Source organism: Sciurus vulgaris (genome assembly GCF_902686455.1).
Source record: "Sciurus vulgaris genome assembly, chromosome: 5".
NCBI lineage: Eukaryota > Metazoa > Chordata > Mammalia > Rodentia > Sciuridae > Sciurus > Sciurus vulgaris.
The window spans coordinates 56,419-82,580 of NC_136465.1; the positions used below are offsets into that span (position 1 = coordinate 56,419).

Consider the following 26,162-nt stretch of genomic DNA (forward strand, 5'->3'; position numbering starts at 1 on the left):
AAAAAGGACACCACACTGTCCAGACCAGCACTGTTCAGCATGCAGAGAAGCCACTGAGCTGGGACTGGGGCCATTCTGAACCAAAGGAAGTAAAACAGACTAGATGTCAAACTCAAAGAAAAGTAAATATCTCATTAATATGTTGCATACATGCTGAAAGAATATGGGTTAAGTAAAATAGGTTAGGGAAAGTAACTTATCCGTTTCTTTCTGCTTTTACTGTAGCTACTAGAGAGTTTATAATTGCATCTGCCTCTAGTGCTGATTCTGATCTGGGTGTATCAGAACCTCTGCACTGTTGTCATTTGGGGCAACTTGTCCTCTATGGGGCATCTTGTGTGCAGAGGGATACTCAGCAGTTCCACCAGTCTCTGCCACTAGATGCCAGCAGCGCACTCTACCTGTATCAACCATCTGGCACAGTCATCCCGGAGAAAGGGCATAGAGCAAGGGAGCCCAGGGGTGGGGCATGAAAGGGGCGCCAGGTGGGTGCACCTGAGTCCCTTGGAGGGGATGAAGATGAGGTTGCAGCAGGGAGCCATGGGCTCCTGGCCCTGAGTACATTCCCTGAGCCCTGCTACCGCTCCCCCTGGGCTCCTGCAGCTCAGCCTGGAGTCAGGCCTGAAACTGTTCCAGAAAGAATGCAGTCCAAGGAGGAAAGCCACCTCAAAAGGATTATTGAGCTTAGTATGCAGGGTATTGGATTACCTCAGTGGCTGGAAAATCAGGGTATGTTCTGCTGCTCTCCAATGCGAGGTTCTTATCTGTCAGGTGAGGACCCCAAGAAGAAGCTCACCTGGTTAAATATGGGTACAATGCACTTTCCACCAGACTCAAGGCTTCCTCCAACTTGTAACTTGTTCAAAGGCACTGGGATAACATGGTGCATCTGTGCTTCCTGGCAGGAAGATGGCTTTGAAAAGAACCCTCAGGGCAGACAGAGATGCTCATTCACACTGCAAATTACATTTTCAAATGGCATCACAATAGATTAAGTCTGAAAAGACTGTTCCTTTGGTCCAGTGAATGTCCTCCAGGCCTATTCTGTACATGAGGATCCTGGCCATCCTGCTCTCAATGTCAGGAGACCAAAGCCCCCACCAGCGCCTCCACATCCTGACCTGAGCTCAACACACAGGCAGTGCTGCCCATGGCCACACTTTCACAGCAAAGCAGATATCATGCACTTGGACCAATGAACCCTCTTAAAGATCAACTTGGGGTGACTGCAGGATGATGGGAGACCTTCTGAGGCCCAGTTTTTCTGCAGAATCCTGATGCCTCCACTGCTGAGGCCGGGCAAATGTATTCTTATCAGTGAAAGATAAACCCATTCCCAGGAAGCGCTTGTGGGTTCCAGTTGCCCAGGGACCTGGGGAGCTGGCTCCCTGGCAGGCATGCTACTTCATGGACCATGGAAACTGGAGCGCTTGCTTCCCAGTCGCAGGGCACCCCCTGTCTCCACTTCATCATGGCATCAGGCATCACAGCCCCACACCCTGCCCCTCTCTCTTTTGGACTCTAGCGAGAGTAGACAGCAGTGCTTTGTGTGGATCAGGAGCTTGGGACGCTGCACCGGCTTAAGCCCACTATGAAGGAGTCAACCGTCCATTCAGGGAGGCCCTGCAGCCACTCCTCCCTTCAAAGAACTGAGAAAAGGCTCATGTAAGACAGGCACTGATGAGATTGCCTGAGGATTCACAATCAGGCCTGAGGCACATGTGCACTCACTGACAGAGGTCTGTTGGACACTCCCAGGGTCGGGGACCCGGAGGACAGAAGTGGACAAAACAGGGAGGACTCTGTCTTCACAGTTCAATGTGCTGAGCAGGAGGAATCCAAACTCTCTCACATAAAGGGTGTGGTACTTACATACCTTTCTGCATTTAAAGTCATCCTCAGCCAACCACAGTCTGAAAATAAATGAAGAATTCCAGAAATAAACAATGATAAGTTCTAAGTTGCTTACACTTCTAAGTACTGTGATGAAAGTTGGCAGCCTGTCACTCTGTCCCACCCAGGACATGCATTGCCCCTTGTCCAGGCTGCAGAACTACACTGGTCAGCCTCTGCAGCCAGGCTCCCTCACAAAGACAGTGATGTCAGAGTAGGGGTTCAGAGGATATCTCCTTCTCCCACCTGTCTGCAGGTGACTGCAAAACACAGGTGGGAGGAGGCCCAGGCTCCTGCCACAAGCTCTGCTCACGGCTTTGTTGCTGGACAGAGTGCGCCTGGGACAGCATACTGAAACACACACTTGGTGCAAAGCCCTGCCTACTCCACGGTGGCCACCTGCTGTTCTTATGCTGCTGGCCCCACTAGCAACAGAAAATAATCAAATTAAAGACTCATTGGAGTTAGATGAAATCCCAGGGTGGTTTTAATTTGCACTTCTCTAATTACCAGGGATGATGAGCACTTTTTCATATATTTGTTGATCACCTGTATATCCTCTTCTGTGAAGTGTCTGCCCAGTTCCTTAGCCCATTTATTGATTGGGTTCTTTGTATTTTGGGTGTAAAGTTTTTTAAGTTCTTTATAAACTTTGGAGATGAGTGCTCTGTCTGAAGTGTGTGTGGAAAAGATTTTCTCCCACTCTGTAGGCTCTCTTTTCACATTATTGATTGTTTCCTGTGCTGAGAAAAAACTTTTTAGTTTGAATTTATCCCATTTTTGATTCTGCTTTATTTCTTGTGCTATGGGGGTCTTGTTAAGGAAGTCTGGTTGTAAGCCATCATGATGGAAATTCGAGCCTACTTTTTCTTCTATTCAGTGAAGGGTCTCAGGTCTAATTCCTAGATCCGTGATCCATTTTGAGTTGATTTTTGTGCAGGGTGAGAGATAAGGGTTTAATTTCATTTAACTGCATATGGATTTCCAGTTTTCCCAGCACCATTTGTTGAAGAAGCTATCTTTTTTCCATTGTAAGTTTTTGGTGCCTTAGTATGAGATAACTGTACTTATGTGGGTATGTCTCCGTGTCTTCTATCCTTACCATTGGTCTACCTGTCTATTTTGGTGCCAGTATCATGCCATTTTTGTTACTATTACTCTATAGTAGCATTTAAGGTCTGGTATTGTGATACCTCCAGCATCACTCTTCCTGCCCAGGATTGCTTTGGCTATTCTGGGTCTTTTGTTCTTCCAGATGAATTTCATGATTGCTTTTTCTGTTTCTATGAGAAATGTCATAGGAATTTTAATTGGAATTGCATTAAATCTGTATAGCACCTTTGGAAGTATGGCCATTTTGATAATGTTAATTCTGCCTATCCAAGAACATAGAGGATCTTTCCATCTTCTAAGGTCTTCTTCAATTTCTTTCTTTAATGTTTTTTAGTTTTCATTGTAGAGATCTTTCACCCCTTTGGTTAGATTGATTCCCAAGTATTTTATTTTATTTTTTTGAGGTTAATGCAAGCGGAGTTGTTTTCCTTATTTCTCTTTCAGATGTTTCATTGCTTATGTATAAAAATGCTTTAGATTTATGTGTGTTGATTTTATATCCTACTACTTTGCTGAATTCATTGATGAGGTCTAGAAGTTTTCTGGAGGAGTTTTTTGGATCCTCTAAATAGAGAATCATGTCATCAGCAAATAATGACAGCTTGAGTTCTTCTTTTCCTGTTCGTATCCCTTTAATTCTTTAGTCTGTCTAATTGCTCTGGTTAGTATTTCAAGGATGATGTTGAATAGAAGTGATGAAAGAGGGCATCCCTGTCTTGTTCCAGTTTTTTTGTTTGTTTTTTTAGTCATTAAGATTCTATTTTAGATTCCACTTGTTCTACCAAGTCCAAGGAGAATTCCATGAACACTACATTAAATTTACTCCCTGATTCTCAACAAGTAATTATTCTCTCTGACTTGCCTGCAATGAACATCAGACAAAATGGATTTTTCTTGTCCATAAAATGAGTATAATATAACTGGCCTTTGCCCAACACAGCAAGCCACCTCATTATTCATTAATGTATAAAACACTCTCAGGAAATGCTCAAAGTTCTTTTTTTTTTTTTTTCTTTTTTTTTTTAGTTTCTAAACATTTGTCTTTTTTTTGTTTTTTTGGGTTTAATTGTAAACAAATGGGATACATGTTGTTTCTCTGTTTGTACATGGCGTAAAGGCATACCATTTGTGTAATCATAAATTTACATAGTGCAATGTTGTTTGATTCATTCTTTTATTTTTTCCTTTCCCCCCACCTCCCCACCCCTCTTTTCCCTCTATACAGTCCTTCCTTCCTCCATTCTTGTCCCCCTCCCTAACCCTAACTCTAATCCTAACACTAACCCTTCCCTCCCTCCATTATGTGTCATCATCCACTTATCAGCGAGATCATTCGTCTTCTGGTTTTTTGAGATTGGCTTATCTCACTTAGCATGATATTCTCCAATTTCATCCATTTGCCTGCAAATGCCATAATTTTATTATTCTTTATAGCTGAATAATATTCCATTGTATATATATACCACAGTTTCTTTATCCATTCATCAATTGAAGGACATCTAGGTTGGTTCCATAATCTGGCTATAGTGAATTGAGCAGCTATGAACATTGATGTGGCTGTATCTCTGTAGTATGGTGATTTTAAGTCCTTTGGGTATAGGCCAAGGAGTGGGATAGCTGGGTCAAATGGTGGTTCCATTCCAAGTGTTCTAAGGAATCTCCACACTGCTTTCCAGAGTGGCTGCACTAATTTGCAGCCCCACCAGCAATGTATGAGTGTACCTTTCTCCCCACATCCTCGCCAACACCTGTTGTTGCTTGTATTCTTGATAATCGCCATTCTAATTGGGGTGAGATGGAATCATAGGGTGGTTTTGATTTGCATTTCTCTTATTACTAAAGATGGTGAACACTTTTTTCATATGTTTGTTGATTGCTGGTAGATCTTCTTCTGTGAAGTGTCTGTTCATTTCCTTAGCCCATTTGTCAATTGGGTTATTTGTATTCTTGGTGTACAGGTTTTTGAGTTCTTTATATATTCTGAAAATTTGTGCTCTATCTGAAGTATGATTGGCAAAGATTTTCTCCCACTCTGTAGGCTCTCTCTTTGCATTGCTGATGGTTTCCTTTGCTGAGAGAAAGTTTTTAGTTTGAATCTATCCCAGTTATTGATTCTTGCTTTTATTTCTTGTGCTATGGGAGTCCTGTTAAGGAAGTCTGGTCCTAAGCCGACATGTTGAAGATCTGGACCTACTTTTTCTTCTATAATCTGCAGGGTCTCTGGTCTCATTTTGAGGTCCTTAACACATTTTGAGTTTAGTTTCATGCACGGTGAGAGATATGGGTTTAGTTTCATTCTGTTGCATATGGATTTCCAATTCTCCCAGCACCATTTGTTGAAGAGGCTATCTTTTCTCCATTGCATATTTTTGGCACCTTTGTCTAGTATGAGAAAATTGTATTTATTTGGGTTTGTGTCCGTGTCTTCTATTCTGTACCATTGATCTACCTTTCTATCTTGGTACCAATACCATGCCGTTTTTGTTACTATTGCTTTGTAATAGAGTTGAAGATCTGGTATTGTGATACCCCCTGCTTCGCTCTTTCTGCTAAGGATTGCTTTAGCTATTCTGGGTTTCTTATTCTTCCAGATGAATTTCATAATTGCTTGCTCTATTTCTGTAAGGTATGTCATTGGGATTTTAATTGGTATTGCATTGAATCTGTATAGCACTTTAGGTAGTATAGCCACTTTGACAATATTAATTATTCCTATCCAAGAACATGGGAGATCTTTCCATCTTCTAAGGTTTACTTTAATTTCTTTCTTTAGTGTTCTGTAGTTCTCATTGTAGAGGTCTTTCACCTCTTTTGTGAGATTGATTCCCAAGTATTTTATTTATTTATTTTTTTGATGCTATTGTGAATGGGGTAGTTTTCCTAATTATTCTTTCCAAAGATTCATCACTTATGTATAAAAATGCATTAGATTTATGTGCATTAATCTTATATCCTGCTACTTTACTGAATTCACTTATGAGTTCTGAAAGTTTTCTGGTGGAATTTCCTGGTTCCTCTAAGTATATAATCATATCATCAGCAAATAGGGATAGTTTGAGTTCTTCTTTTCCTATTCGTATCCCTTTAATTTCTTTGGTCTGTCTAATTGCTCTGGCTAGAGTTTTGAGGACGATGTTGAATAGAAGTGGTGAAAGAGGGCATCCCTGCCTTGTTCCAGTTTTTAGGGGGAATGCTTTCCGTTTTTCACCATTTAGAGTGATATTGGCCATGGGCTTAGCATAGATGGCCTTTACAATGTTAAGGAATGTTCCCACTATCCCTATTTTTTCTAGTGTTTTGAGCATGAAGGGATGCTGTATTTTATCCAATGCTCTTTCTGCATCTATTGAAATAATCATGTGATTCTTGACTTTAAGTCTATTGATATGGTGAATTACATTTATTGATTTCCGGATGTTGAACCAACCTTGCATCCCTAGGATGAAACCCACTTGATCATGGTGCACTATCTTTTAAATATGTTTTTGTATGTGATTTGCTAAAATTTTGTTGAGAATTTTTGTGTCGATGTTCATTAAGGATATTGGTCTTAAATTTTCTTTCCTCGATGTGTCTCTGTCTGGTTTATGTATCAGGGTAATATTGACTTCATAGAATGAGTTTGGGAGGGTTCCCTCCTCTTCTATTTCATGGAATACTTTGAGAAGTATTGGAATGAGCTCTTCTTTAAAGGTTTTGTAGAACTCGGCTGAGAACCCATCTGGTCCTGGACTTTTCTTTGTTGGTAGGCTTTTGATGACCTCTTCTATTTCATTACTTGAAATTGGTCTATTTTAATTGTGTATGTCCTCCTCGTTCAGTTTAGGTAATTCATATGTCTCTAGAAACCTGTTGATGTCTTCAAAATTTTCTATTTTGTTGGAGTATAGATTTTCAAAATAGCTTCTAATTATGTTTTGTATTTCAATCTTGTCTGTTGTGATATTTCCTTGTTCATTCCAAATTTTTGTGATTTGGGTTTTCTCTCATCTTCTTTTTGTTAGTGTGGCTAAGGGTTTATCAATTTTGTTTATTTTTTCGAAGAACCAACTATTTATTTTGTCAATTTTTTGTATTGTTTCTTTTGTTTCAATTTCATTGATTTCAGCTCTAAGTTTAACTATTTCCTGTGTTCTACTACTTTTGGTGTTGGTCTGTTCTTCTTTTTCTAGGGCTTTGAGCTGTAGTGTTAGGTCATTTATTTGTTGAGTTTTACTTCTTTTATTGAATGCGCTCCATGAAATAAATTTTCCTCTAAGTACTGCTTTCATAGTGTCCCAGAGATTTTGATATGATGTTTCTTTTTTCTCATTTACCTCTAAGAATTTTTTAATTTCCTTCCTAATATCTTCTGTTGTCCATTCATCATATAATAGCATATTGTTTAATCTCCAGGTGTTGGAGTAGTTTCTGTTTTTTACTCTTTCATTTATTTCTAATTCAACCCATTTTGATCTGATAGAATACAAGGTAGTGTCTCTATCTTCTTGTATTTGCTAACATTACCTTTGTGGCATAATATATGGTCTATTTTAGAGAAAGATCCATGTGCTGCTGAGAAGAAAGTGTATTTGCTCTTAGTTGGATGGTATATTCTATAAATGTCCATTAAGTCTAAATTATTGATTGTGTTATTGAGATCTATGGTTTCTTTGTTCAATTTTTGTTTGGAAGATCTGTCCAGTGGTGAGAGAGGCATGTTAAAATCACCTAGTATTATTGTGTTATGGTCTATTTGGTTTCTGAAATTGAGAAGAATTTGTTTGACATACATGGATGAGCCACTGTTTGGGGCACAGATGTTTATGATTGTTATGTCTTGCTGATTTATGCTTCCCTTAAGCAGTATGAAATGACCTTCTTTATCCCTTCTGACTAACTTTGGCTTGAAGTCCACATTGTCTGAAATGAGGATGGATTTTTTGCTAAGTCCATGTGCATGGTATGTGTTTCCCCATCCTTTCACCTTTAGTCTATGGGTGTCTCTTGCTGTGAGATGAGTCTCTTGCAGGCAACATATTGTTGGATCTTTCTTTTTAATCCAATCTGCCAGTCTATGTCTTTTGATTGATGAGTTCAGGCCATTAACATTCAGGGTTATTATTGAGATATGATTTGTATTCCCGGTCATTTGGCTCATTTTTTAAATTTTATTTATTTATTTTTTACATGACTTGGTTCCTCCTTTATTTGACAATTCCTTTACGATAATTCCTCCCTTTGCTGATTTGCTTCTTTGTTTTTCATCTCTTCCTCATGGAATATTTTGCTGAGAATGTTCTGTAATGCTGGCTTTCTTTTTGTAAATTCTTTTAGCTTTTGTTTATCATGGAAGGATTTTATTTCATCGTCAAGTTTGAAGGTAAGTTTTGCTGGGTCTAAGATTCTTGGTTGGCATCCATTTTCTTTCAGGGCTTGAAAAATGTTGTTCCAGGCCCTTCTATCTTTTAGGGTCTGGATTGAAAAATCTGCTGATATCCGTATTGGTTTCCCCCTGAATGTAATTTGGTTCTTTTCTCTCACAGCCTTTAAAATTCTGTCTTTATTTTTAAGGTATTTTCATTATAATGTGCCTCGGTGTGGGTCTGTTGTAATTTTGTGTATTTGGAGTCCTATAAGCCTCTTGAACTTGATTTTCCATTTCATTCTTCAGATTTGGGAAATTTTCTGATATTATTTCATTGAATAGATTGTTCATTCCTTTGGTTTGTTTCTCTAAGCCTTCCTCAATCCCAATAATTCTTAAATTTGGCCTTTTCATGATATTCCATAGTTCTTGAAGATTCTGTTCATGATTTCTTACCATCTTCTCTGTTTGGTCAACTTTGTTTTCAAGGTTAAATATTTTGTCTTCAATATCTGAGGTTCTGTCTTCCAGGTGTTCTATCCTATTGGTTATGCTTTCTATGGAGTTCTTAATTTGGTTTATTGGTTCCTTCATTTCAAGGATTTCTGTTTGGTTTTTTTTTTTTTTTTTCAGTATCTCTAATTCTTTATTGAAATGATCTTTTGCTTCCTGTATTTGCTCTTTTAACTGTCAATTAGTGCGATCATTCAATGCCTGCATTTGCTCTTTCATCTCATCGTTTGCTTCCCTGATCATTTTAATTATGTTCATTCTGAACTCCCTTTCTGTCATTTCTTCTGCCATGCTGTCGTTGGATTTTATTGATGTAACATCTAGATTTGTTTGGGACATTTTCTTCCCTTGTTTTCTCATATTGTTCAGGTATCAGTGGACCACTGAGATATTGCAGATTTCCTCTATTGACTTATAATGTCCCTGAAGATTTCTATATATCCCCTCTTAGCCTTCAGTAGCCTGAAGTCTTGGAGGAAGTTGATAATGCGGTGCTCCACAAGGAAGCTGCCTCTCTAGGGGTGGTGGCCTTCAGGTGGGGTATATTCCCTGCTAGTGGGCAGAGGTGCCTGCACTTGTTGACCAATGGTCATCCAAAGGGGAACTGGGCTGCGGGCTGAGGCAAGGCCTGTTTGGGCCTGTGTCTCTGGTTTTATCGTCCTTGTGGGAAAACCTCACCCAGCAGGGAAGACTCACTCAATGGGGAGGTCTCGCTGGTCAGTTCCCCTCCTAGAGGTTCCCTTCAACCCACAACTACCGCCTGGGCTGGGCTGCCTTCCTCTGCAATTTCCCAGGGCCCGGACCTACCTCCTGGGACTGGGAGCTTCACCCTTCGCACACGAGTCTCCTTACGCTGCCCCTCCTCAAAGAATCTGCCCGCAGGCCTGGAACCTTCGCTCTGCCCCTCAGCTTGTCTCTGTGCGGCTCTTCCACCAAGAGGCCGCCTAGATCCTGGACCCTACTCTGCACCTAATCACCTGGCTATGTGGCCCCTCCTCTGAGCAGCCACCTGGAGCCCCATAGTCCCAGCTCCGAATCCCAGCGACCCACCACACACCTCTTCCTCCAGGCAGCCACCCGGTGTTCTGGTGTGGTCGCTAGGAGTCCAAGCAACTCACTGCACACCTTCTCCTCCTGACAGCCACCCGTAGCCCTGGTGCAGTCACTCTGAGTCCAAGTGACCCACCGCACTCCTCCTCCTCCTCCAGGCAGCTCCCCGATGTTCAGGAGCGCTCGCTCTGAGTCCAAACAGCTCACTGCGCGCCTCCTCCTCTGGGCAGCCACCTGTAGCTCTTGTGCAGTCACTCCAAGTCCAAGCGACCCGCCGCACTCCTCCTCCTCCTCTGGGCAGCCCCCTGGTGTTCAGGAGTGGTCGCTCTGAGTCCAAACAGCTCGCCACACAGCTCCTCCACTGGGCAGCCGCCTGGAGCCCTGGTGGGTCACTCCAAGTCCCAGTGTTGTGCTGAGCGGCCTCCTCTACAATGTTCCCAGTTGTCTGAGTTCACTGCTCCAGCAGGGGGAGGGGTGTCTCAATGGGCAACTCTAGTTCACAAAGTTCCCTGCATTCTGGGACTACCACCCCATCCGGGATGCCTCCCCAATGGGAGAGACTCATCCGGTGGCTTTGAGTTGGTCCCAAGTCTCTCAATATCTCCTCCTCTTGAATCCTGAGTCCTGGAGCAACATGAAATGCAGCCACCCTCTAGTCTGCCATCTTGAAAAACCCCTCGCTCAAAGTTCTTAACAAGCATTAAGCCATGAATCTTTCTGAAGTGCACTATTAATTTTGTGTCATTATGCTTTGTGTAATAGGTGGAAAACCTGGCTGGAGCGCTTCTGCTGTGCCAAGCCGGGGAGTGTCTTGTTCCAGTTTTTAAAGAGAGTGCTTTCAGTTTTTCTCCATTAAGAATGATGTTGGGAGTGCGGCCTTCGAGTTGGTGAGCAGGAGGCGGCCACTGCAGGGCCAGAAGTCGGAGATGGCGGCTGCGGAGGCAGTGCACCACATCCATCTGCAGAACTTTTCACGCTCACTGCTTGAGACCCTCAATGGGCAGAGGCTGGGTGGGCACTTCTGTGACGTGACTGTGCGCATCCGTGAGGCTTCATTGCGTGCACACCGCTGCGTGCTGGCTGCAGGCTCGCCCTTCTTTCAGGACAAGCTGCTACTCGGCCACTCGGAGATCCGTGTGCCACCAGTGGTGCCTGCACAGACTGTGCGCCAACTCGTCGAGTTCCTCTATAGCGGCTCCCTTGTGGTGGCACAGGGCGAAGCTCTGCAGGTGCTCACAGCCGCATCGGTGCTTCGCATCCAGACAGTCATAGACGAGTGCACGCAGATCATCGCTCGCGCTCGTGCCGCAGGCACCCCTGCACCCACACCCCTGCCAACGCCGGTGCCCCCACCGTTGGCACCTGCGCAGCTGCGCCATCGTCTGCGCCACCTGCTGGCTGCACGGCCCCTGGGGCACCCGGGTGCAGCACACAGCCAGCCCGCGCGTCTGCAGCGGCCCGCACTCCCGGCCAAGGTAGAGGGTCCTGATGCGGACCGGGCACTGCCGGCCCCTGAGGACAGAGGTGAAGATGAGGAGGACACCGAGGGTGAGACCGATGGCGAGGACGGTGAAGGTGGTGGCCCAGGTGAGGGCCAGGCACCCCCTTCTTTCCCTGACTGCGCAACTGGCTTCCTCACTGCGGCGGCTGACGGCGCTCGAGAGGACCCGCCTGCGCCTGCGGGCCTGGCTGACTAAGGCGCGGGCAGAGACTTCCTTCGCGGGGCTGCGGTGGCCGAGGAGGTGTTTCCAGAAAGCTATGTATCTGCTTGGCACGAGGAGGGCGGCTCTGCCGCAGAAGGCTGTCCTGCTGAGACCCCTACCCCACCCGACTGCGCCCTGGCGGGACCCCGTGTGCCTGGCGTGAAAACCTCAGGGATGCCTGTTGCACTTTTCCCCTTTCACCTGGGCACCCAGGGGCCACCTCCGCCAACCCCTCCCGCACCCTCGGGGCCAGCTCCTGCACCCCCGCCCACCTTCTACCCCGCACTCCAGCCAGAGGCGGCCCCCAGCGCTCTGCTCGGGGAAGCCCTGGCCCCGCCCGGGGTGCCTGCCACGGCCCCTCCGGGCACCCCTGTGCGCGCTACCGGAGCAGAGCAGCCCGCCTGCAGTCACTGCCGTAAGACGTTCAGCTCTCGGAAAAACTACACCAAGCACATGTTCATCCACTCGGGTAAGAAGCCACACCAGTGCGCAGTGTGTTGGCGATCCTTCTCGCTGCGCGACTACCTGCTCAAGCATATGGTCACACACACTGGTGTGTGCGCCTTCCAGTGTGCAGTTTGCGCCAAGCGCTTCACACAGAAGAGCTCCCTCAATGTGCACATGCGCACTCACCGGCCTGAGCGTGCACCCTGCCCCGCCTGTGGCAAGGTCTTCTCGCACCGAGCGCTGCTGGAGCGCCACCTGGCTGCGCACCCTGCGACCTGACGCGGGATCTGGCTGCATCCACCGTGGGGTCAACCACGCCCCTATGCCGGTTGGCTGCTGCTGCCTTGACCTCCACTCCACTCCTCTCCCAGTCCTGTCCCTTTCTCCAGACTGAACCTGGGGCCAGCCCCTTACTCCTCTCTTCCGCATCCTTGAACCCTCCAGGTGGGTCCAAGGCCCAGACGGGACAGAGATCTGGCAGCTAAGAACTGGACCATTTCCAGGCTGAAGTAGGATCTCGCAGGCCCTTGGAACTGGGTCCAGGGTTCATATCTCTGGCATTGATTTGCACCCGCCTCCCATTTGCTGTAGGGTGTGGCTGCGGCTCTGTTTGAGGGTTGGTGGAGTGATGTCTCTGGGCCCCCACCTAGCACTACCCCTCCCTCATCCAGGGCCTGAGGAGGCCCAGATGGACCCATCATGGAATGGGTCATACCTTGGGACTCTCAACTTCATAATAAAAGACTCTAGCCAGTGCATACTGCCATCATAGACTGGCTGGGCTAGGAAAAAAAAAAAAAAAAGAATGATGTTGGACATGGGCTTAGTATAAATAGCCTTTACAATTTTTTCTAGTATTTTGAGCATGAAGGGGTGTTGCATTTTTCTGCATCAATTGAAATAACCATATGATTCTTATCCTTAAGTCTATTGATATGATGGATTACATTTATTGATTTACAAATGTTGAACCAACTTTGCATTCCTGGGATGAACCCCACTTGATCGTGGTGAACTATCATCTTAATATGTTTTTGAATATGGTTTGCCAGGATTTTTTTAAGACTTTTCGCGTCTATATTCATCAAAGATATTGGTCTAAAATTTTCTTTCCTTGATGTGTCTTTGCCTGGTTTGGGTATGAGGGTGATATTAGCTTCATAGAATGAGTTTGGTAGGGTTCCCTCTTTTTCTATTTCCTGGAATACTTTGAGAAGTATTGGAATGAGTTCTTCTTTGAAGGTCTTGTAGATCTCAGCTGAGAATCAGTCTGGCCCTGGGCTTTTCTTGTTTGGTTGGCTTTTGTTGACTTCTTCTGTTTCATTGCTTGATATTGATCTGTTTAAATTGTGTACATCCTCCTGGTTCAGTTTGGGAGGATCATATGTCTCATTTGTTGATGTCTTCGGTATTTTCTATTTTGTTGGAATACAGATTTTCAAAGTAGCTTCTCATTATGTTCTGTATCTCAGTGGTGTCATGATATTTCCTTTTTCATCATGAATTCTAGTAATTTGAGTTTTCTCTCTCCTTCTCTTTGTTAGTGTGGCTAAGGGTTTATCTATTTTGTTTACTTTTTCAAAGAACCAACTTTTCGTTTTGTCAATTTTCTGAATTGTTTCTTTTGTTTCAATTTCATTGATTTCAGCTCTGATTTTAATTATTTCCTGTCTTCTACTACTTTTGGTGTTGTTCTGTTCTTTTTCTATGGCTTTGAGATGTAATGTTAGGTTATTTAATTGTTGACTTTTTATTCTTTTCTTGAATGCTCTCCATGCAATGAATTTTCCTTTTAGTACCGCTTTCATAGTGTCCCAGAAATTTTGGTATGTTGTACCATCATTCTCATTGACCTCTAAGAATTTTGTCTCCTCTCTGGTGTTTTCTGTTATCCATGCTTCATTCAATAGCATGTTATTTAGTCTCCGGGTGTTGGAGTAATTTCTGTTTTTTATTTTGTCATTGACTTCTAATTTCATTCCATTATGATCTGATACAACACAAGACAGTATCTCTATTTTTTTGCATTTACTAAGGACTGCTTTGTGGCATAATGTGTGGTCTATTTTCAAGAAGGTTCCATGTGCTGCTAAGAAGAAAGTGAATTCACTCGTTGATGGATGGGATATTCTATATATGTCTGTTAAGTCTAATTTATTGATTGTGTTGTTGAGTTCTATGATTTCTTTGTTTAGTTTTTGTTTGGAAGATCTATCCAGTGGTGACAGTGGTGTGTTAAAGTCACCCAGAATTATTGTGTTGTGGTCTATTTGATTCCTGGAATTGAGAAGGATTTGTTTGATGTACAGGGATGCACCATTGTTTGGGGCATAAATATTTACTATCGTTATGTCTTCCTGATTTATGGTTCCCTTAAGCAATATGAAATGTCCTTCTTTATCCCTCTGACTAACTTTGGCTTGAAGTCCACTTTATCTGAAATAAGGATGGAAACTCCCCCTTTTTTTTTTACTGAGTCTGTGTGCATGATAGTTTTTTTTTTCCCATCCTTTCACCTTTAGTCTGTGGGTGTCTTTTCTATGAGATGAGTCTCTTGAAGGCAGCATATTGGTGGGTCTTTCTTTCTAATCCAATCTGCCAGTCTATGTCTTTTGATCAATGGTTTAGGCCATTAACATTCAGGGTTATTATTGAGATTTGATTTGTATTCCCAGTCATTTGGCTTATTTTTGATTTTTAAGTTGGCTTGGTTTCTCCTTTGAGTGCTTTTTCTCTAAGGTAGTTCCTCCCTTTGCTGACTTACATTGTTGTTTTTCATTTCCTCCTCATGGAATATTTTGTTGAGAACATTCTGTAGCACAGGCTTTCTATTTGTAAATTCTTTTAACTTTTGTTTATCATGGAAGGATTTTATTTCATCTTCAAATCTGAAGGTTAGTTTTGCTGGGTATAGGATTCTTGATTGGCAATCATGTTCTTTCAGAGTTTGAAATATGTTGTTCCAGACCCTTCTAGCTTTTAGAATCTGGGTTGAGAAGTTGGCTGCTATCCATATTGGTCTCCCCCTATATGTAATCTGATGCTTTTCTCTCACAGTCTTCAAAATCCTATCTTTATTTTGTATGTTAGGCATTTTCATTATAATGTGCCTTGGTGTGGGTCTGTTGTGATTCTGTGCATTTGGTGTTCTGTAAGCCTCTTGTATTTGATTTTCCATTTCATTCTTCAGGTTTGGGAAATTTTCTGATATTATTTCATTGAATAGGTTGTTCATTCCTTTGGTTTGTATCTCTGTGCCTTCCTCAATCCCAATAATTCTTAAATTTGTTCTTTTCATGATGTCCCATAGTTCTTGGAGGTTCTATTCATGATTTCTTATCATTTCTCTGTTTGGGCAACTTTAATTTCAAGATTAAATATTGTGTCTTCATTGTCTGAGGTTCTGTTTCAAGTGGTCTGGTCTATTGGTGATGCTTTGCATTGAGTTTTTTATTTGGTTTATTGTTTCCTTCATTTCAAGGATTTCCTTTTTTTTTTTTTTTGAGAATATCTCTTTGTTGAAATGATCTTTTGCTTCCTGCAGTTGCTCTTTCAACTGCTTATTGGAGTGATCGTTCATAGCCTGCATTTGCTCTCTTATCTCATCCTTTGCTTCATGAATCATTTTAATTATGCATATTCTGAACTCCTTTTCTGACATTTCTTCTACCGTACCAAAACTGGACTCTATTACTATAGAATCTAGATTTGTTTGGATCATTTTCTTCCCTTGTTTTTTCATGTTGTTCATGTATCTTCCCCTCTAGCCGTGCAGATCTGGGGTATTGCAGATTTCCTCCCTATAGGCTTATAGTGACCCTATAGGTTTCCAAAACCTTTTCTTTAAGGGAGAGATCAATATTAGCAGTGCCCAGTACAGACAATATGCAACCCTAAACCAAATAGTCCCTATGAGAATGTTAACAATGTTGTCATAATAAACAGAATGAGTTCAATTATTATCTACAGTATAACAAATAGATTTGCAATAAGGTCTGCAGTTTCTAATGGAGGACAAAGAGGATGGGGAGGGGTGTAGGATGTAGCTGTTGTGGGATATGAAAACAGTATACAGAAGTTCCAGATTGTAGAAAGAGTATAATCAAAAGAAGTTAGTTGTTAGCATGTGAAAAGGGAGAAAAACTCTGAGGGAACAGGTAAACAAAAGGAAAATTGAGCAAGAAAAGTAAGGAAATAAAAACTTAAATTTTTTCAATAAGGAGAAAAAAATCTACACTATAACAGTCATATAGTATTCAAACCTCCCAGTCTTCAGTAGGCTTCAGTAGGCTGATGCATGAGAGGTACCTGACAATGAGCTTCCAGTCTCCAGCAGGCGTCTCACGATGGGATTTGCCCCACCTAAAGATGGGAGATACGGTTTCCAGGATTATCCAAGATGGTGCTCTGGCTTCCAAATGTGTTGGCAAATGGGGAGCTGCAGCTCAGGGTGTGGACGTGGTTGGCTGGAGGTCCTGGAGGTGGGGTGCAGTCAGTCAGTCTGGGGGTCCTGGTGGCAGGGAGCAGTCATTCGGTCTGAGGGCCCCAGAGGCAGGGAGTAGTTGGTCGGACTGAGGGGTCCTGCAGACGGGGCTCAGTCAGTCCTGCCAGGGGTCCTACAGGTCCTGGCTATTGTCTCAAAATGGCAGCAGCCACATGTAACCAAACCTGCAGGTACTGTGACAGTGAACTTCCAGGCAACAGCAGGCAGTTGGAGCTCCACTGGTGGTCTGAGGTCAGTCTGCTGACTGCTGTTGAGCGATCAGGAGGTGAACCTCGGGCGGTGGGTGATGGGTAGGTGAAAGGCAGGTGATGGACAGGCAAGAGGCAGGCAAATGGCAGATGGTAGGTACCAGACAGTGAGCAATCAAAAAGTAGTCGATATGCTGGCAGACTGCAAGTGATCACAGTAGACAAATGGGGTAAAGAGCAGGGGATCAATAAGCAGCAAAAACTGCCTCACAAAGAAAGATATCTTCTGCTTGAAACCCAAGTTATGGAGCGACAAAGAATGCATCCTCCCTCTAGTTCACCATCTTGGATCCTCTTTACATTTATCCTTTTTAAAAAATATTTTTTTAGTTGTCAATGAATCTTTATTTTGTGGTGCTGAGGATTGAACCCAGTGCCTCACACATGCTAGGCAAGTGCTCTGCCACTGAGCCACAACACCAACCCTACATTTATCCTTTATATAAATTTTTACAAAAGCAGCACCAGCTATATCTAGTATTCTGCATCTTCTTTTCACAGTGTGTGAAACTAGCACTACACCCTGTCATCTATATTTTATCCTACCAGCTTGGTTGTTCACATGTAGGCTTTTATTACCTAAAGTCCCCTCTGAGCTGGAGGGCAGTGGGCCCCACGTGGACCTTGGCCCTGGGTGTGCATCCCAGCCTCCTGCATGCAGTGTTGTTCCAAGCTCCCCATTTGGTGCCACTGTTCTGTTCTCTTTCCCTGCATTGATGTCACATCACTGCCATTGCTATGTGACACGAACATGCCATGTTATTAACAGGTACCAAGCATGTGTATCTCTCCACAGTGCCAGAATCCACAGAACAACAGTAAATCTACAGGCCACAGCAGTTATTAGTGGCATTTCACTGAATACAAGTGGGTCACTTGGTAGTCATAAGCTGGACAACCAAAGGTTCTTTTATTACAAGTTAATTTCTAGATTCTGTAACATTTGAGTCACACATTTATGTGTGTGTGTGTGTGTGTGTGTGTGTGTGAGAGAGAGAGAGAGAGAGAGAGAGAGAGAGGAAGGCTAGGGGAGAGAGAGAGAGAGAGAGAGAGAGAGAGAGAGAGAGAGAGAGAGAGAGAGAGAGAGAGAGAGAGACAGGAAGGCTAGGGAAGGGTTAAGGCAGGTGGTCAGATAAGATTAGGAGCCAGCCAAAGGACCTGTTCAGGGCACACAGGTATCAGAGTGCAGGAACTTAATTTAGGCCAAGATGCAGACAGACAGCATACAGTTTCAAGCACACAGTTTCACAGTGTCAGCTTGAGATATCAGCTTGGAGTGGGCTGCGTATGACATCAGAGGCAGAGAAACTGCACTTTGCGAAAGCCCAAGAACAGAGATTTGGAAGTTTATTGTGATGGTGATGTTCCTGGGCAAGGGTCATGATGAGTGACCAGGTGACAGGGTGCCATGTGCAGTCTGGCAGTTCCCCTCCTTTTATGGGTCTTGAGTGAGGGGGCATCCTTTGGAGATCTAATGTGGTCTAGTGTGGCTCAGGGGTCTGGTTTTTCTGACATGAGTTTGACACAACCATGCATTCCTCTGCTTCTGATTAATTTCATAGTTTATAAGTGCTCATTCTTATCAGTTCAGTTAACTTATTAGTTGGTACCTCATGATCATGCCAGGCAAATAGTGGCTGTTTACTTGTATAAAAAGGGCATAGAAGTATTCTACTTCAGCACTAACATTCAAAATGCAGTAGCTCATGGCAAACTACTGCTTTATAAGACAGAGTAAAACAGATTTGGGCAGAGCCTGAGAGCCACTATTCTACACCATGGAGTCATTAGGGCAGGCTCAGCCTGAAAGCTGCTGTTCTGCACACCATGGAGTCACTCCACTGAGAACTGCTGTTTACACACCATGGAGTAGGGAACAATGTACCTTTGCAAAAAGTTGGCTTCTCATACATTCTCCCAATCTGACTCCCACAGCCCCTTAGTAAAGTTTTGACTGTTTTCCTTCTCAAACCTTCTTAACATTTATTAAGAAACAAAATGCTAAACAGAGGAGCAAATAGACTCACCAGCATCGTTTTCCTCCCGATCATCATCAGCCTGGTGCCTTTTTCCTGTCTGACTGCTGCTTTCCACCCCCACGTGGCCTGTGTCAACTCCAACCGGCTTCCTACCTAGCCATTGTTCACCCTCACAAGGAGGCAGCTCTGTGGAGCCAGTGACACCATTGGCCTGGCAAGAGGAGGGCTGGAGAGGGAGCCCAGAGGGCAGCATGCTCCAGGCCTCAGTCCTGGTCAGCCTCAGAAATGGCTCCTAGGCTTCCATGCCCTGAGCTTCCTGAGCTCTGGGTGATGGCCGTCCTTCTCCCCAGCCCCTCACACCAGGCTGCTCTTAGTTCAGAGCTGAACTACAGATGGTGAAAGTGGTGCCAAGCCACAGCTTGGTTTGATCCTGCTGCCCTCTGAGAGGGTAAGCAGCTCAATTTCTCCTTCTCAGTGACCTCACCCCAGGCTTAGGGCAGTTATGAGTCCTCCACTGAGTGGGTCACTTGGCACAGGCTAGTCCAGGCAGAGTTATGGATGGGTTTCCTCCAACCCTCAGCCCTGTGCTGGACCCCCAGAGGACAGCAGATTCTACCCCCTGCCTCCCCTCTTCTCTGACTCCTGACCAGCTCTTGCCCTCAGGTGGGGGAGGGGTGGGGTGATGGGGAGTGGGTGCAGGAGGCTGGGGCTGCTGGAAACCTGCTGGGCTGCAACCCCACCCTCTCCTGAGCCTGGCACCTGAGACCCCAGGGACACAAAATTCAGGTTCTTCTTCCATCTTCCGTTCCTTGAGAAACCCCACCTGGGGACGTTTAAACAATTAATGCCTCAGCCTCAGGGAAACAGACCGCAGTACATTCCCAGTTAGAAGACAAGCAGGCAGGGAGCATGTGATTCAGAAAAGCAAATGAGAGGGCAAGTGAGTTTGCATCTTTCACCTGACAGATGAGCAGCTGTAACAGAGGGGGCTAATATTCTCAGAGAGGAAGACAGGAGTGTTTCCCTGAGCTCTGCTTCCAAAGGGTAGCTCTCCAGTCACAGCCAGAGATTATTATCATGGAGTTGGCATTCACTGTCTATGGCACTCACAGTTGATTCATTCTGTAAGGCACCAAGTAGCAACACTTGCAGTATCTTACCCATTTGACTTTCAATGTTGAGCTCTTTGAAAATTAAAAGTGTTTTTCCATGCCTTTCCAACAAAATGAAGATGCTGTTCCAGGTTGCCTGGTCCCTCCCCACACAGTTCCCCAGGATCTGCTGCCAGGTGAGGAAATATCAGCAGCCACTGTCTGGCTCTCTGGCCAGTTCGTTCCTTCTGGAGTAGGGGGCAAATGAATGACTTCAGTTCCACTCAGCATATTCAATGCTTCTCTTAAAATCATGGAGAGTTCTCTCTGGACACCTTGCTATCCATCATTGAAGTAGGCCTTAAATTAGGGTCAAGAATGTCTAACTGGAAATTCCTTGGTCATTAGTGAGCAGAGCAGGCATGTGATGGGACGCTGCTCCTGACTCATCTGTACACCTGACCTGGGTAGTAGCGAGAGGCTCACAGATCACAGCCTCCACCATCCATTCCACTTCTCTTTGCTCACTTTGTACCTATGTTCATTTTTAGAAGATTAAATGGCATCCCACAAACCACATTGACACACTTTTTCAAACTCAAAATCCTCCCTCTCCAAGTGAGTTTCAGCCAGCTCGAGAATGACAGGTGGCATTTGTGCCACAAAGTGGGGCCAATTCACCTGGTAACAGGTGACAGGAAATGGTGTGTGATCACCACACCAGGCCTAGGAGGAATGCTGGTGTCCTTTGGTGACCTAAGCATCACTGCTTAGGAAGTGCCACCTCATCCCCATTGAGAGGGAACTGCAGCCCAGGGTCCCAGGCTGGCTGCGTAGAGCTGGGCTTTGCTGGGCAGCCTGATGCTGGGCCTGCTGCCTTTACTACTGGGAGCACTCAGAAGCTGTCTTGTAGTGGGCTTCTCCAGAGACACTCACCATAATTTTTCTTATCAACAATATATCAGCAAAAATTTCTACAATGAACTTAATGTGGTTTGAAACTTCTATTTCTATAAGGGCTAAGTTGCTCTTTCTTGCAAAAGGTAAATTTGCCCACAAACTTGATGAAGTACAAAATAAATTAGTACTTCTGCTTTCTGTGGTAAAAACTTGTGAAACCTCTATCTAGCCTAAAAATAAGGGACAAAGAGTAACAGTTATGTACCCAGCCACTGACATGAACCACCCCACGAAGTATAACGTTTAAAGAATTTCCAAACTTGGGATCCAGAGATTCTTAGACGACAGCCACTCTGGACCACTGCAGCTAATAAACCTGCTTTCTGCTAGTTCCTCAGGTGTCCAGTCTCATCTCTTCTGACTGGTCCTGTGTCCTGATGCCAGACCGTCAGGCTTGGTCTTGCTCCAGCACAGAATCTGGGCCAGTGGCCACATCAGGTCTGTCACCTGGGAACTGCAGCTTGTCATCATTTGGTACTGTCTCCCAGAAGACAGCCTGGTTTCCAGGGAGTCTCAGATCAGTGCCGTGGGGAGGATTCATGGTTGCTCATACCTTGACCCTTTGGAGCCATCATTGGCCTTGCGGCAGCTGTGCACTAAAATGGTGAGAAAAAGCAAGTAAGACAAACCCTTCCAGTGAGATTATCACAAGCCACATAAACAAGATAGCCTCCACTGGCTTTTTGTTCGAGCTCAGCTCAGAACAATAATTTCTCTATCTGTATTTTTGCATGATGCTATCAGTAGACCTTGACAGATACTATAAAAACATACATACCAGCTACCACTGCATTCCTGAAGGACACCTGTGAGGATGTTGCTTATTACATTCCTCAGTATTGCCTATAATATATAATATTATATTATATATTATAGGCAATACTATATATATATATATAATATATTTTACCAGGAATGTCTTTGGTTTTCTCAAGAATGTTGTACATTTAGGCAATGGTCAAAGCAAATCATGAACTCATGGTTCAGTATTTTCTGTTTTACTTTAATTCAAATTTGACTTAACTTCAGTAATAGTGTAAACATATGTACATACGTGTGTCTGTGTTGAGTATGCATGTGTGTGCATGTGTTGGTGTGTGCATGTGTTGGGTCTCCATGCGTATGTGCATGTGTTGTATATGTGCATATATGTGTTTTGAATACTGTGTATCATTTGTGTTGAATGTGTATGTGTATGCATGTGTGAATCTGCATGTACATGCATGTGCGAATCTGCATGTACATGCATGTGCATGCTTATATCTGCATATGCATGTACATGTCTGTGTTTCAGTGTATATGCATGTTGCATGTGTGCACGTGTCTGAATCTGTGTGTGCATGTACATTTGTGTGTTGAGTGTATTTATGTGTGTCTGTGTGTATGTGCATGTGTGTTGTCTGAGCATGTGTGTACCTGTATGTGTATGTCCAGCTCTTCCTGACTCTTCTAGCCCATCAGCTCTCAATCCTAACTCCTATGTGTGCGGGGGCGCCTGGCTCTCCTTGCAGTGCTTGACAGAGTTCCACTGAAGGATGATTGCAAAGACTCATCCTAAAAGGACTGTAGCCAGATGTATGCCTCCCTAGCTTGGATGTTATTCTGTGGAGTTTTCCTAATAATATATTACTCACTTCAGTCTGAGGATCTTGCTAGAGGTGATGGGAATAATTCTACAAATTTCCAGAAAAACATCATGGAGACAAAACACATGTTGAAACCCTGTGATGTTAACCTCACTACAGAAGAATGTTTTTATTATGTTAAAAATCAAACACTGCATTTACTGGCACAGCCAGAACCTGTTGGGGCACAGAAATTTATATATAATAATGTTTCCCCAAGTTCTAAGCACAAAGCACCTCCCACAGTAGCTACTAGATATGGACTAGCTTATTTTATCAATGGCAAGCCCTGGTACCCCCCTAAAGGCAAGCCCTTAGAGAAGGTAGATATAGATCTCCCCCTGTCTCCTACAGGGTGGTTTAATCCAGATGATGGTTTTGTTTATGTGTGGTGGTAAGGTAAAGAATAAGGTTTCACACCATTCCTTTCTTTCTACAAAGAATAGGTCACCCCTATAATAAACGTTGGTACACAATGCCCTGTTCTGGGAAAAAGAGCTACATAAGACAATGTAATCTATTCAGTAAAAAAACTTGGCCACGAGAACCACTGTGACCGCTGCCCTCCTGTAGCCCTTAACTCAGCAATTTAGATATTAACCAGATGGAGATGGTCACATGACATTATTTGTCTATTGCTTTACTGCAAAAGTAATAAGAATAGTCTTAGGTCATAGAGTTTAAATATTAAGGAAATAAACATTGTATTAGCTCATTGACTTAGTTAAATAGTCTTAAAATAATTGTGATTAGGTAAGGATAATCCGTAAGGTTACTGTTTTCTCATAATCTTTTGGTAAAAACAATTTCTGCCTATGCTTTGGAAACTTCTTTGATTTTATTAATCACAAGCCTGTCATCAAAGTCTAAAGAAAAATGTATATAAATCCATCCTTCCCCAGAATAAAGTGGGATTGAACTAGAATCCGTGTCTTTCATTCTCCATCCATCGCCGACGCTGTCTCCCCACGCCCTGTTTACCTGTGTGGAACCCACGGACTCCTGCTAGGGCTGGACCCCAGCATATGTGCTCATGTATCTTTTCATTTCATTACTTTTTCTGTGTGACCGCAGTGTTTTGGCATATGATAAAACATTAATAAATACTTCATTTCCTGTTTGTGCTCCAGGCTGAAATCTATTTTCCTCACTCTCTCCCTCCTCATGGAACTCACAGGCTAATGCAAACACAATGATACCAACTCCAGCCCATTCTAGCCCTCCTGTCCCACCTGGGGGTGAAACTTAGCCACGCCTGGAGAGCACAGCCTGGGATATATTCTGACCCTTTGCAGAACTGTGGATGCCCACCCCAGGCCCACTGTCCTTGATAATGCCAGATCTAGGGCTCTGGGGAGCCACTTTTCCCATCTTAAAAGTACAAAGATCTCCCTCTAATACTAGATTAAATTGTTAATTACACATTTAACATATCACCTCTGTAAGAGCTCTAAAAGGAACCAAACTCCACATGAAAAGAAACTGCAAACAAACTTACTCCATTCTACTCAGGACCAACAGGGACATGTACCACCATCCACAGTGTCCCAGGATTATCAAAGTCCCCCCATTACAGAAGCCTCCCAAAACTTGCTGTGGAGGGCAACCCAGACTCAGCTTCTGCTGGGGCCTGCCTTTGTCCTCAGTCCCTTGATTTGACCTCCCTAAATTATCCTTATTTGAGGGTCTCCTTGATTTTCCTGCTGGGATACTACTACACCTGAAAAAGTAGAATCAAGTATGTAAAGTAGACTTCTTTCCATTCCCTTTGGCAAAATAAATACCCTGTACTGAGTCATTTGATGCTCTGTCTTCATCTGATAAGACTGAAAAGTATGTAAAATCTCTTGGGAGGAGGCAAGAGACAGAGGATGTCAAAGCCAGAGGGCCCTCCACTGGCAGGTGTGCAAGTTGCAGCTAATCTGTTGCCTTCTTATAAAAGTCCTTTTAAAAGTTTAATGATTCTCAAGTGAGCAGATGGCTTGTCCTGTAGAGCGCTCATGTCGCGTGCAGCATGGCCCAGGGTTCAAGCCCCTGGCCCCTGGGGGTTGGGTGGAACAAAAAAATACAAAAATTTAATAGCTCTCATAAGAATTGTGGAGAGCATAACTACCTTTCATTCTGAAAATCAGCTGCAGAAAGTATGTTATTTTTTCTTCAAGGTTTTTAAGAATACATGCCATTTCCTGCGGACTTCCAAGTTTGTTGGAGTGGTCATGCTAGCAGAGTATATTCTATCCCTGCAGTTTTCTCCTCGTAGGGCAAGATAGGATCTTGAGACACTAATCTTGCTTTTCTTCTCTCTGCTTTCTTCCATGTGATTTTTGCGCCTGGTCAGTTCCAGCACCCACACTGCCTTGACATGCACCCTGAGTACTTGTAACTGGCGGTGTTTCATGTGTCTCCTGAAAACTCAACACTGAAGATCCCCATGTGATACATGAGTAGGGCCTAGGTTGTCTTTGAGAAGGTTTTAGGCTAGGATAAAAAGCAGAATCAAGAGCAAATGCTTTATTCCTTCTGCTTCTCAACAGCAATAAGTTAACAGGAGGCAGAGGGAACAATGCCCAAACACTTAGCCAGTGTCTGCAGACTTCGCCCTGTTGCTGGAGCACATAAGCTGGGTCCCTTTTGCCACCTAGCCCATTATTTATTCTCTCCTGTCCTTGAGATTTGGACTTTCCATCATCAAGTCTCCTTCCAGAAGAGAGGCTTCAGCATTTGATAACCTGGCAATTCAAAGGGAAATCTCCCAGTGCTTGGGTGAGATATAGACACCCACTCCTGGAACCAGTAAATGCCCATCTGGAGTCTAATTGAAGAAAAATCTTATGGTCCCTCCATTTCTTTGTCTTTTAACATCGTCACAAGTATACATCATTATTCACTGATAAGTCAAAGATTTTTAGTTGCTATCAATCCATTTTAAGGTGGCCTTTAGGAGACCCCCAAGTTATGTTCTTATTGCTCTCTCTCTGCATGGCTCTCTGCTAGAAGGTTGGAGAATAAACTTATGCAAAGTGGATTGAACATCTACACCCTGGGCAGAGCCAATTTTTTTGTGCTTCCTTTCTTTAAGTAGGCCCTAAACATGAGTTAAATGGTCTGATTTGCCAAAAATGGAGAGGTGTAAAAGAAAAAGCTATAGCTAAACTGCCAACAGCTGGACTGACAAACCTGCTTCCACATGGCCAGAGGAACCTAGTCACTAACAGTGCCCGTGAACAACTCCAGCAGCCTGAGCACACAGTGGTCACCCAGCAGATGCAACCACCACTTTATTACTACTATTCTCCTTTTTCCCAAAGAACCTACCTCATTGTGTGTTTGGGAAGTCTCTCTGGTCTTTTGATAACTGGACAAGAGAGTCATACCCACCAAGTACCCTCATACTGCCTTTTATATTTACCTATATGGCCAACTGCATTGTATGCTCATTTTCCATGTGTCTCTGAGCCAAATCTGGTGTCCTCTCAAGACAGCCCTAAGGCCTCCCTAGTATTCTTTTAGGAGAGCTTTACTAGCAATGAATTCTCTAATTTTCTGTTTATGTGGGAGTGTCTAATCTCTTCACGTTTGAAGACTAATTCTGCTGGAAATACAACTTCACAGACTTCTACCATGGGCTGTGTGGATGCATCTCTCAGTGTCTCTGGCCTGCATGGTTTTTGGTAAGAAACCCGCTGCCA

At 43.8% G+C, this 26,162-nt stretch overlaps 1 protein-coding gene across 1 annotated transcript; it reads left to right on the plus strand.

The window, feature by feature from the left end:
- The first annotated feature begins 10,792 nt into the window (after positions 1-10,792).
- On the plus strand, positions 10,793-12,824 carry LOC306661398 (zinc finger and BTB domain-containing protein 45-like). The gene is given in 3 exon segments (XM_079140366.1): positions 10,793-10,803; positions 10,843-11,610; positions 11,614-12,824. Coding segments are annotated over 2 exon segments (1,500 nt in total). The 5' UTR covers positions 10,793-10,803; the 3' UTR covers positions 12,346-12,824.
- Positions 12,825-26,162: the final 13,338 nt, after the last annotated feature.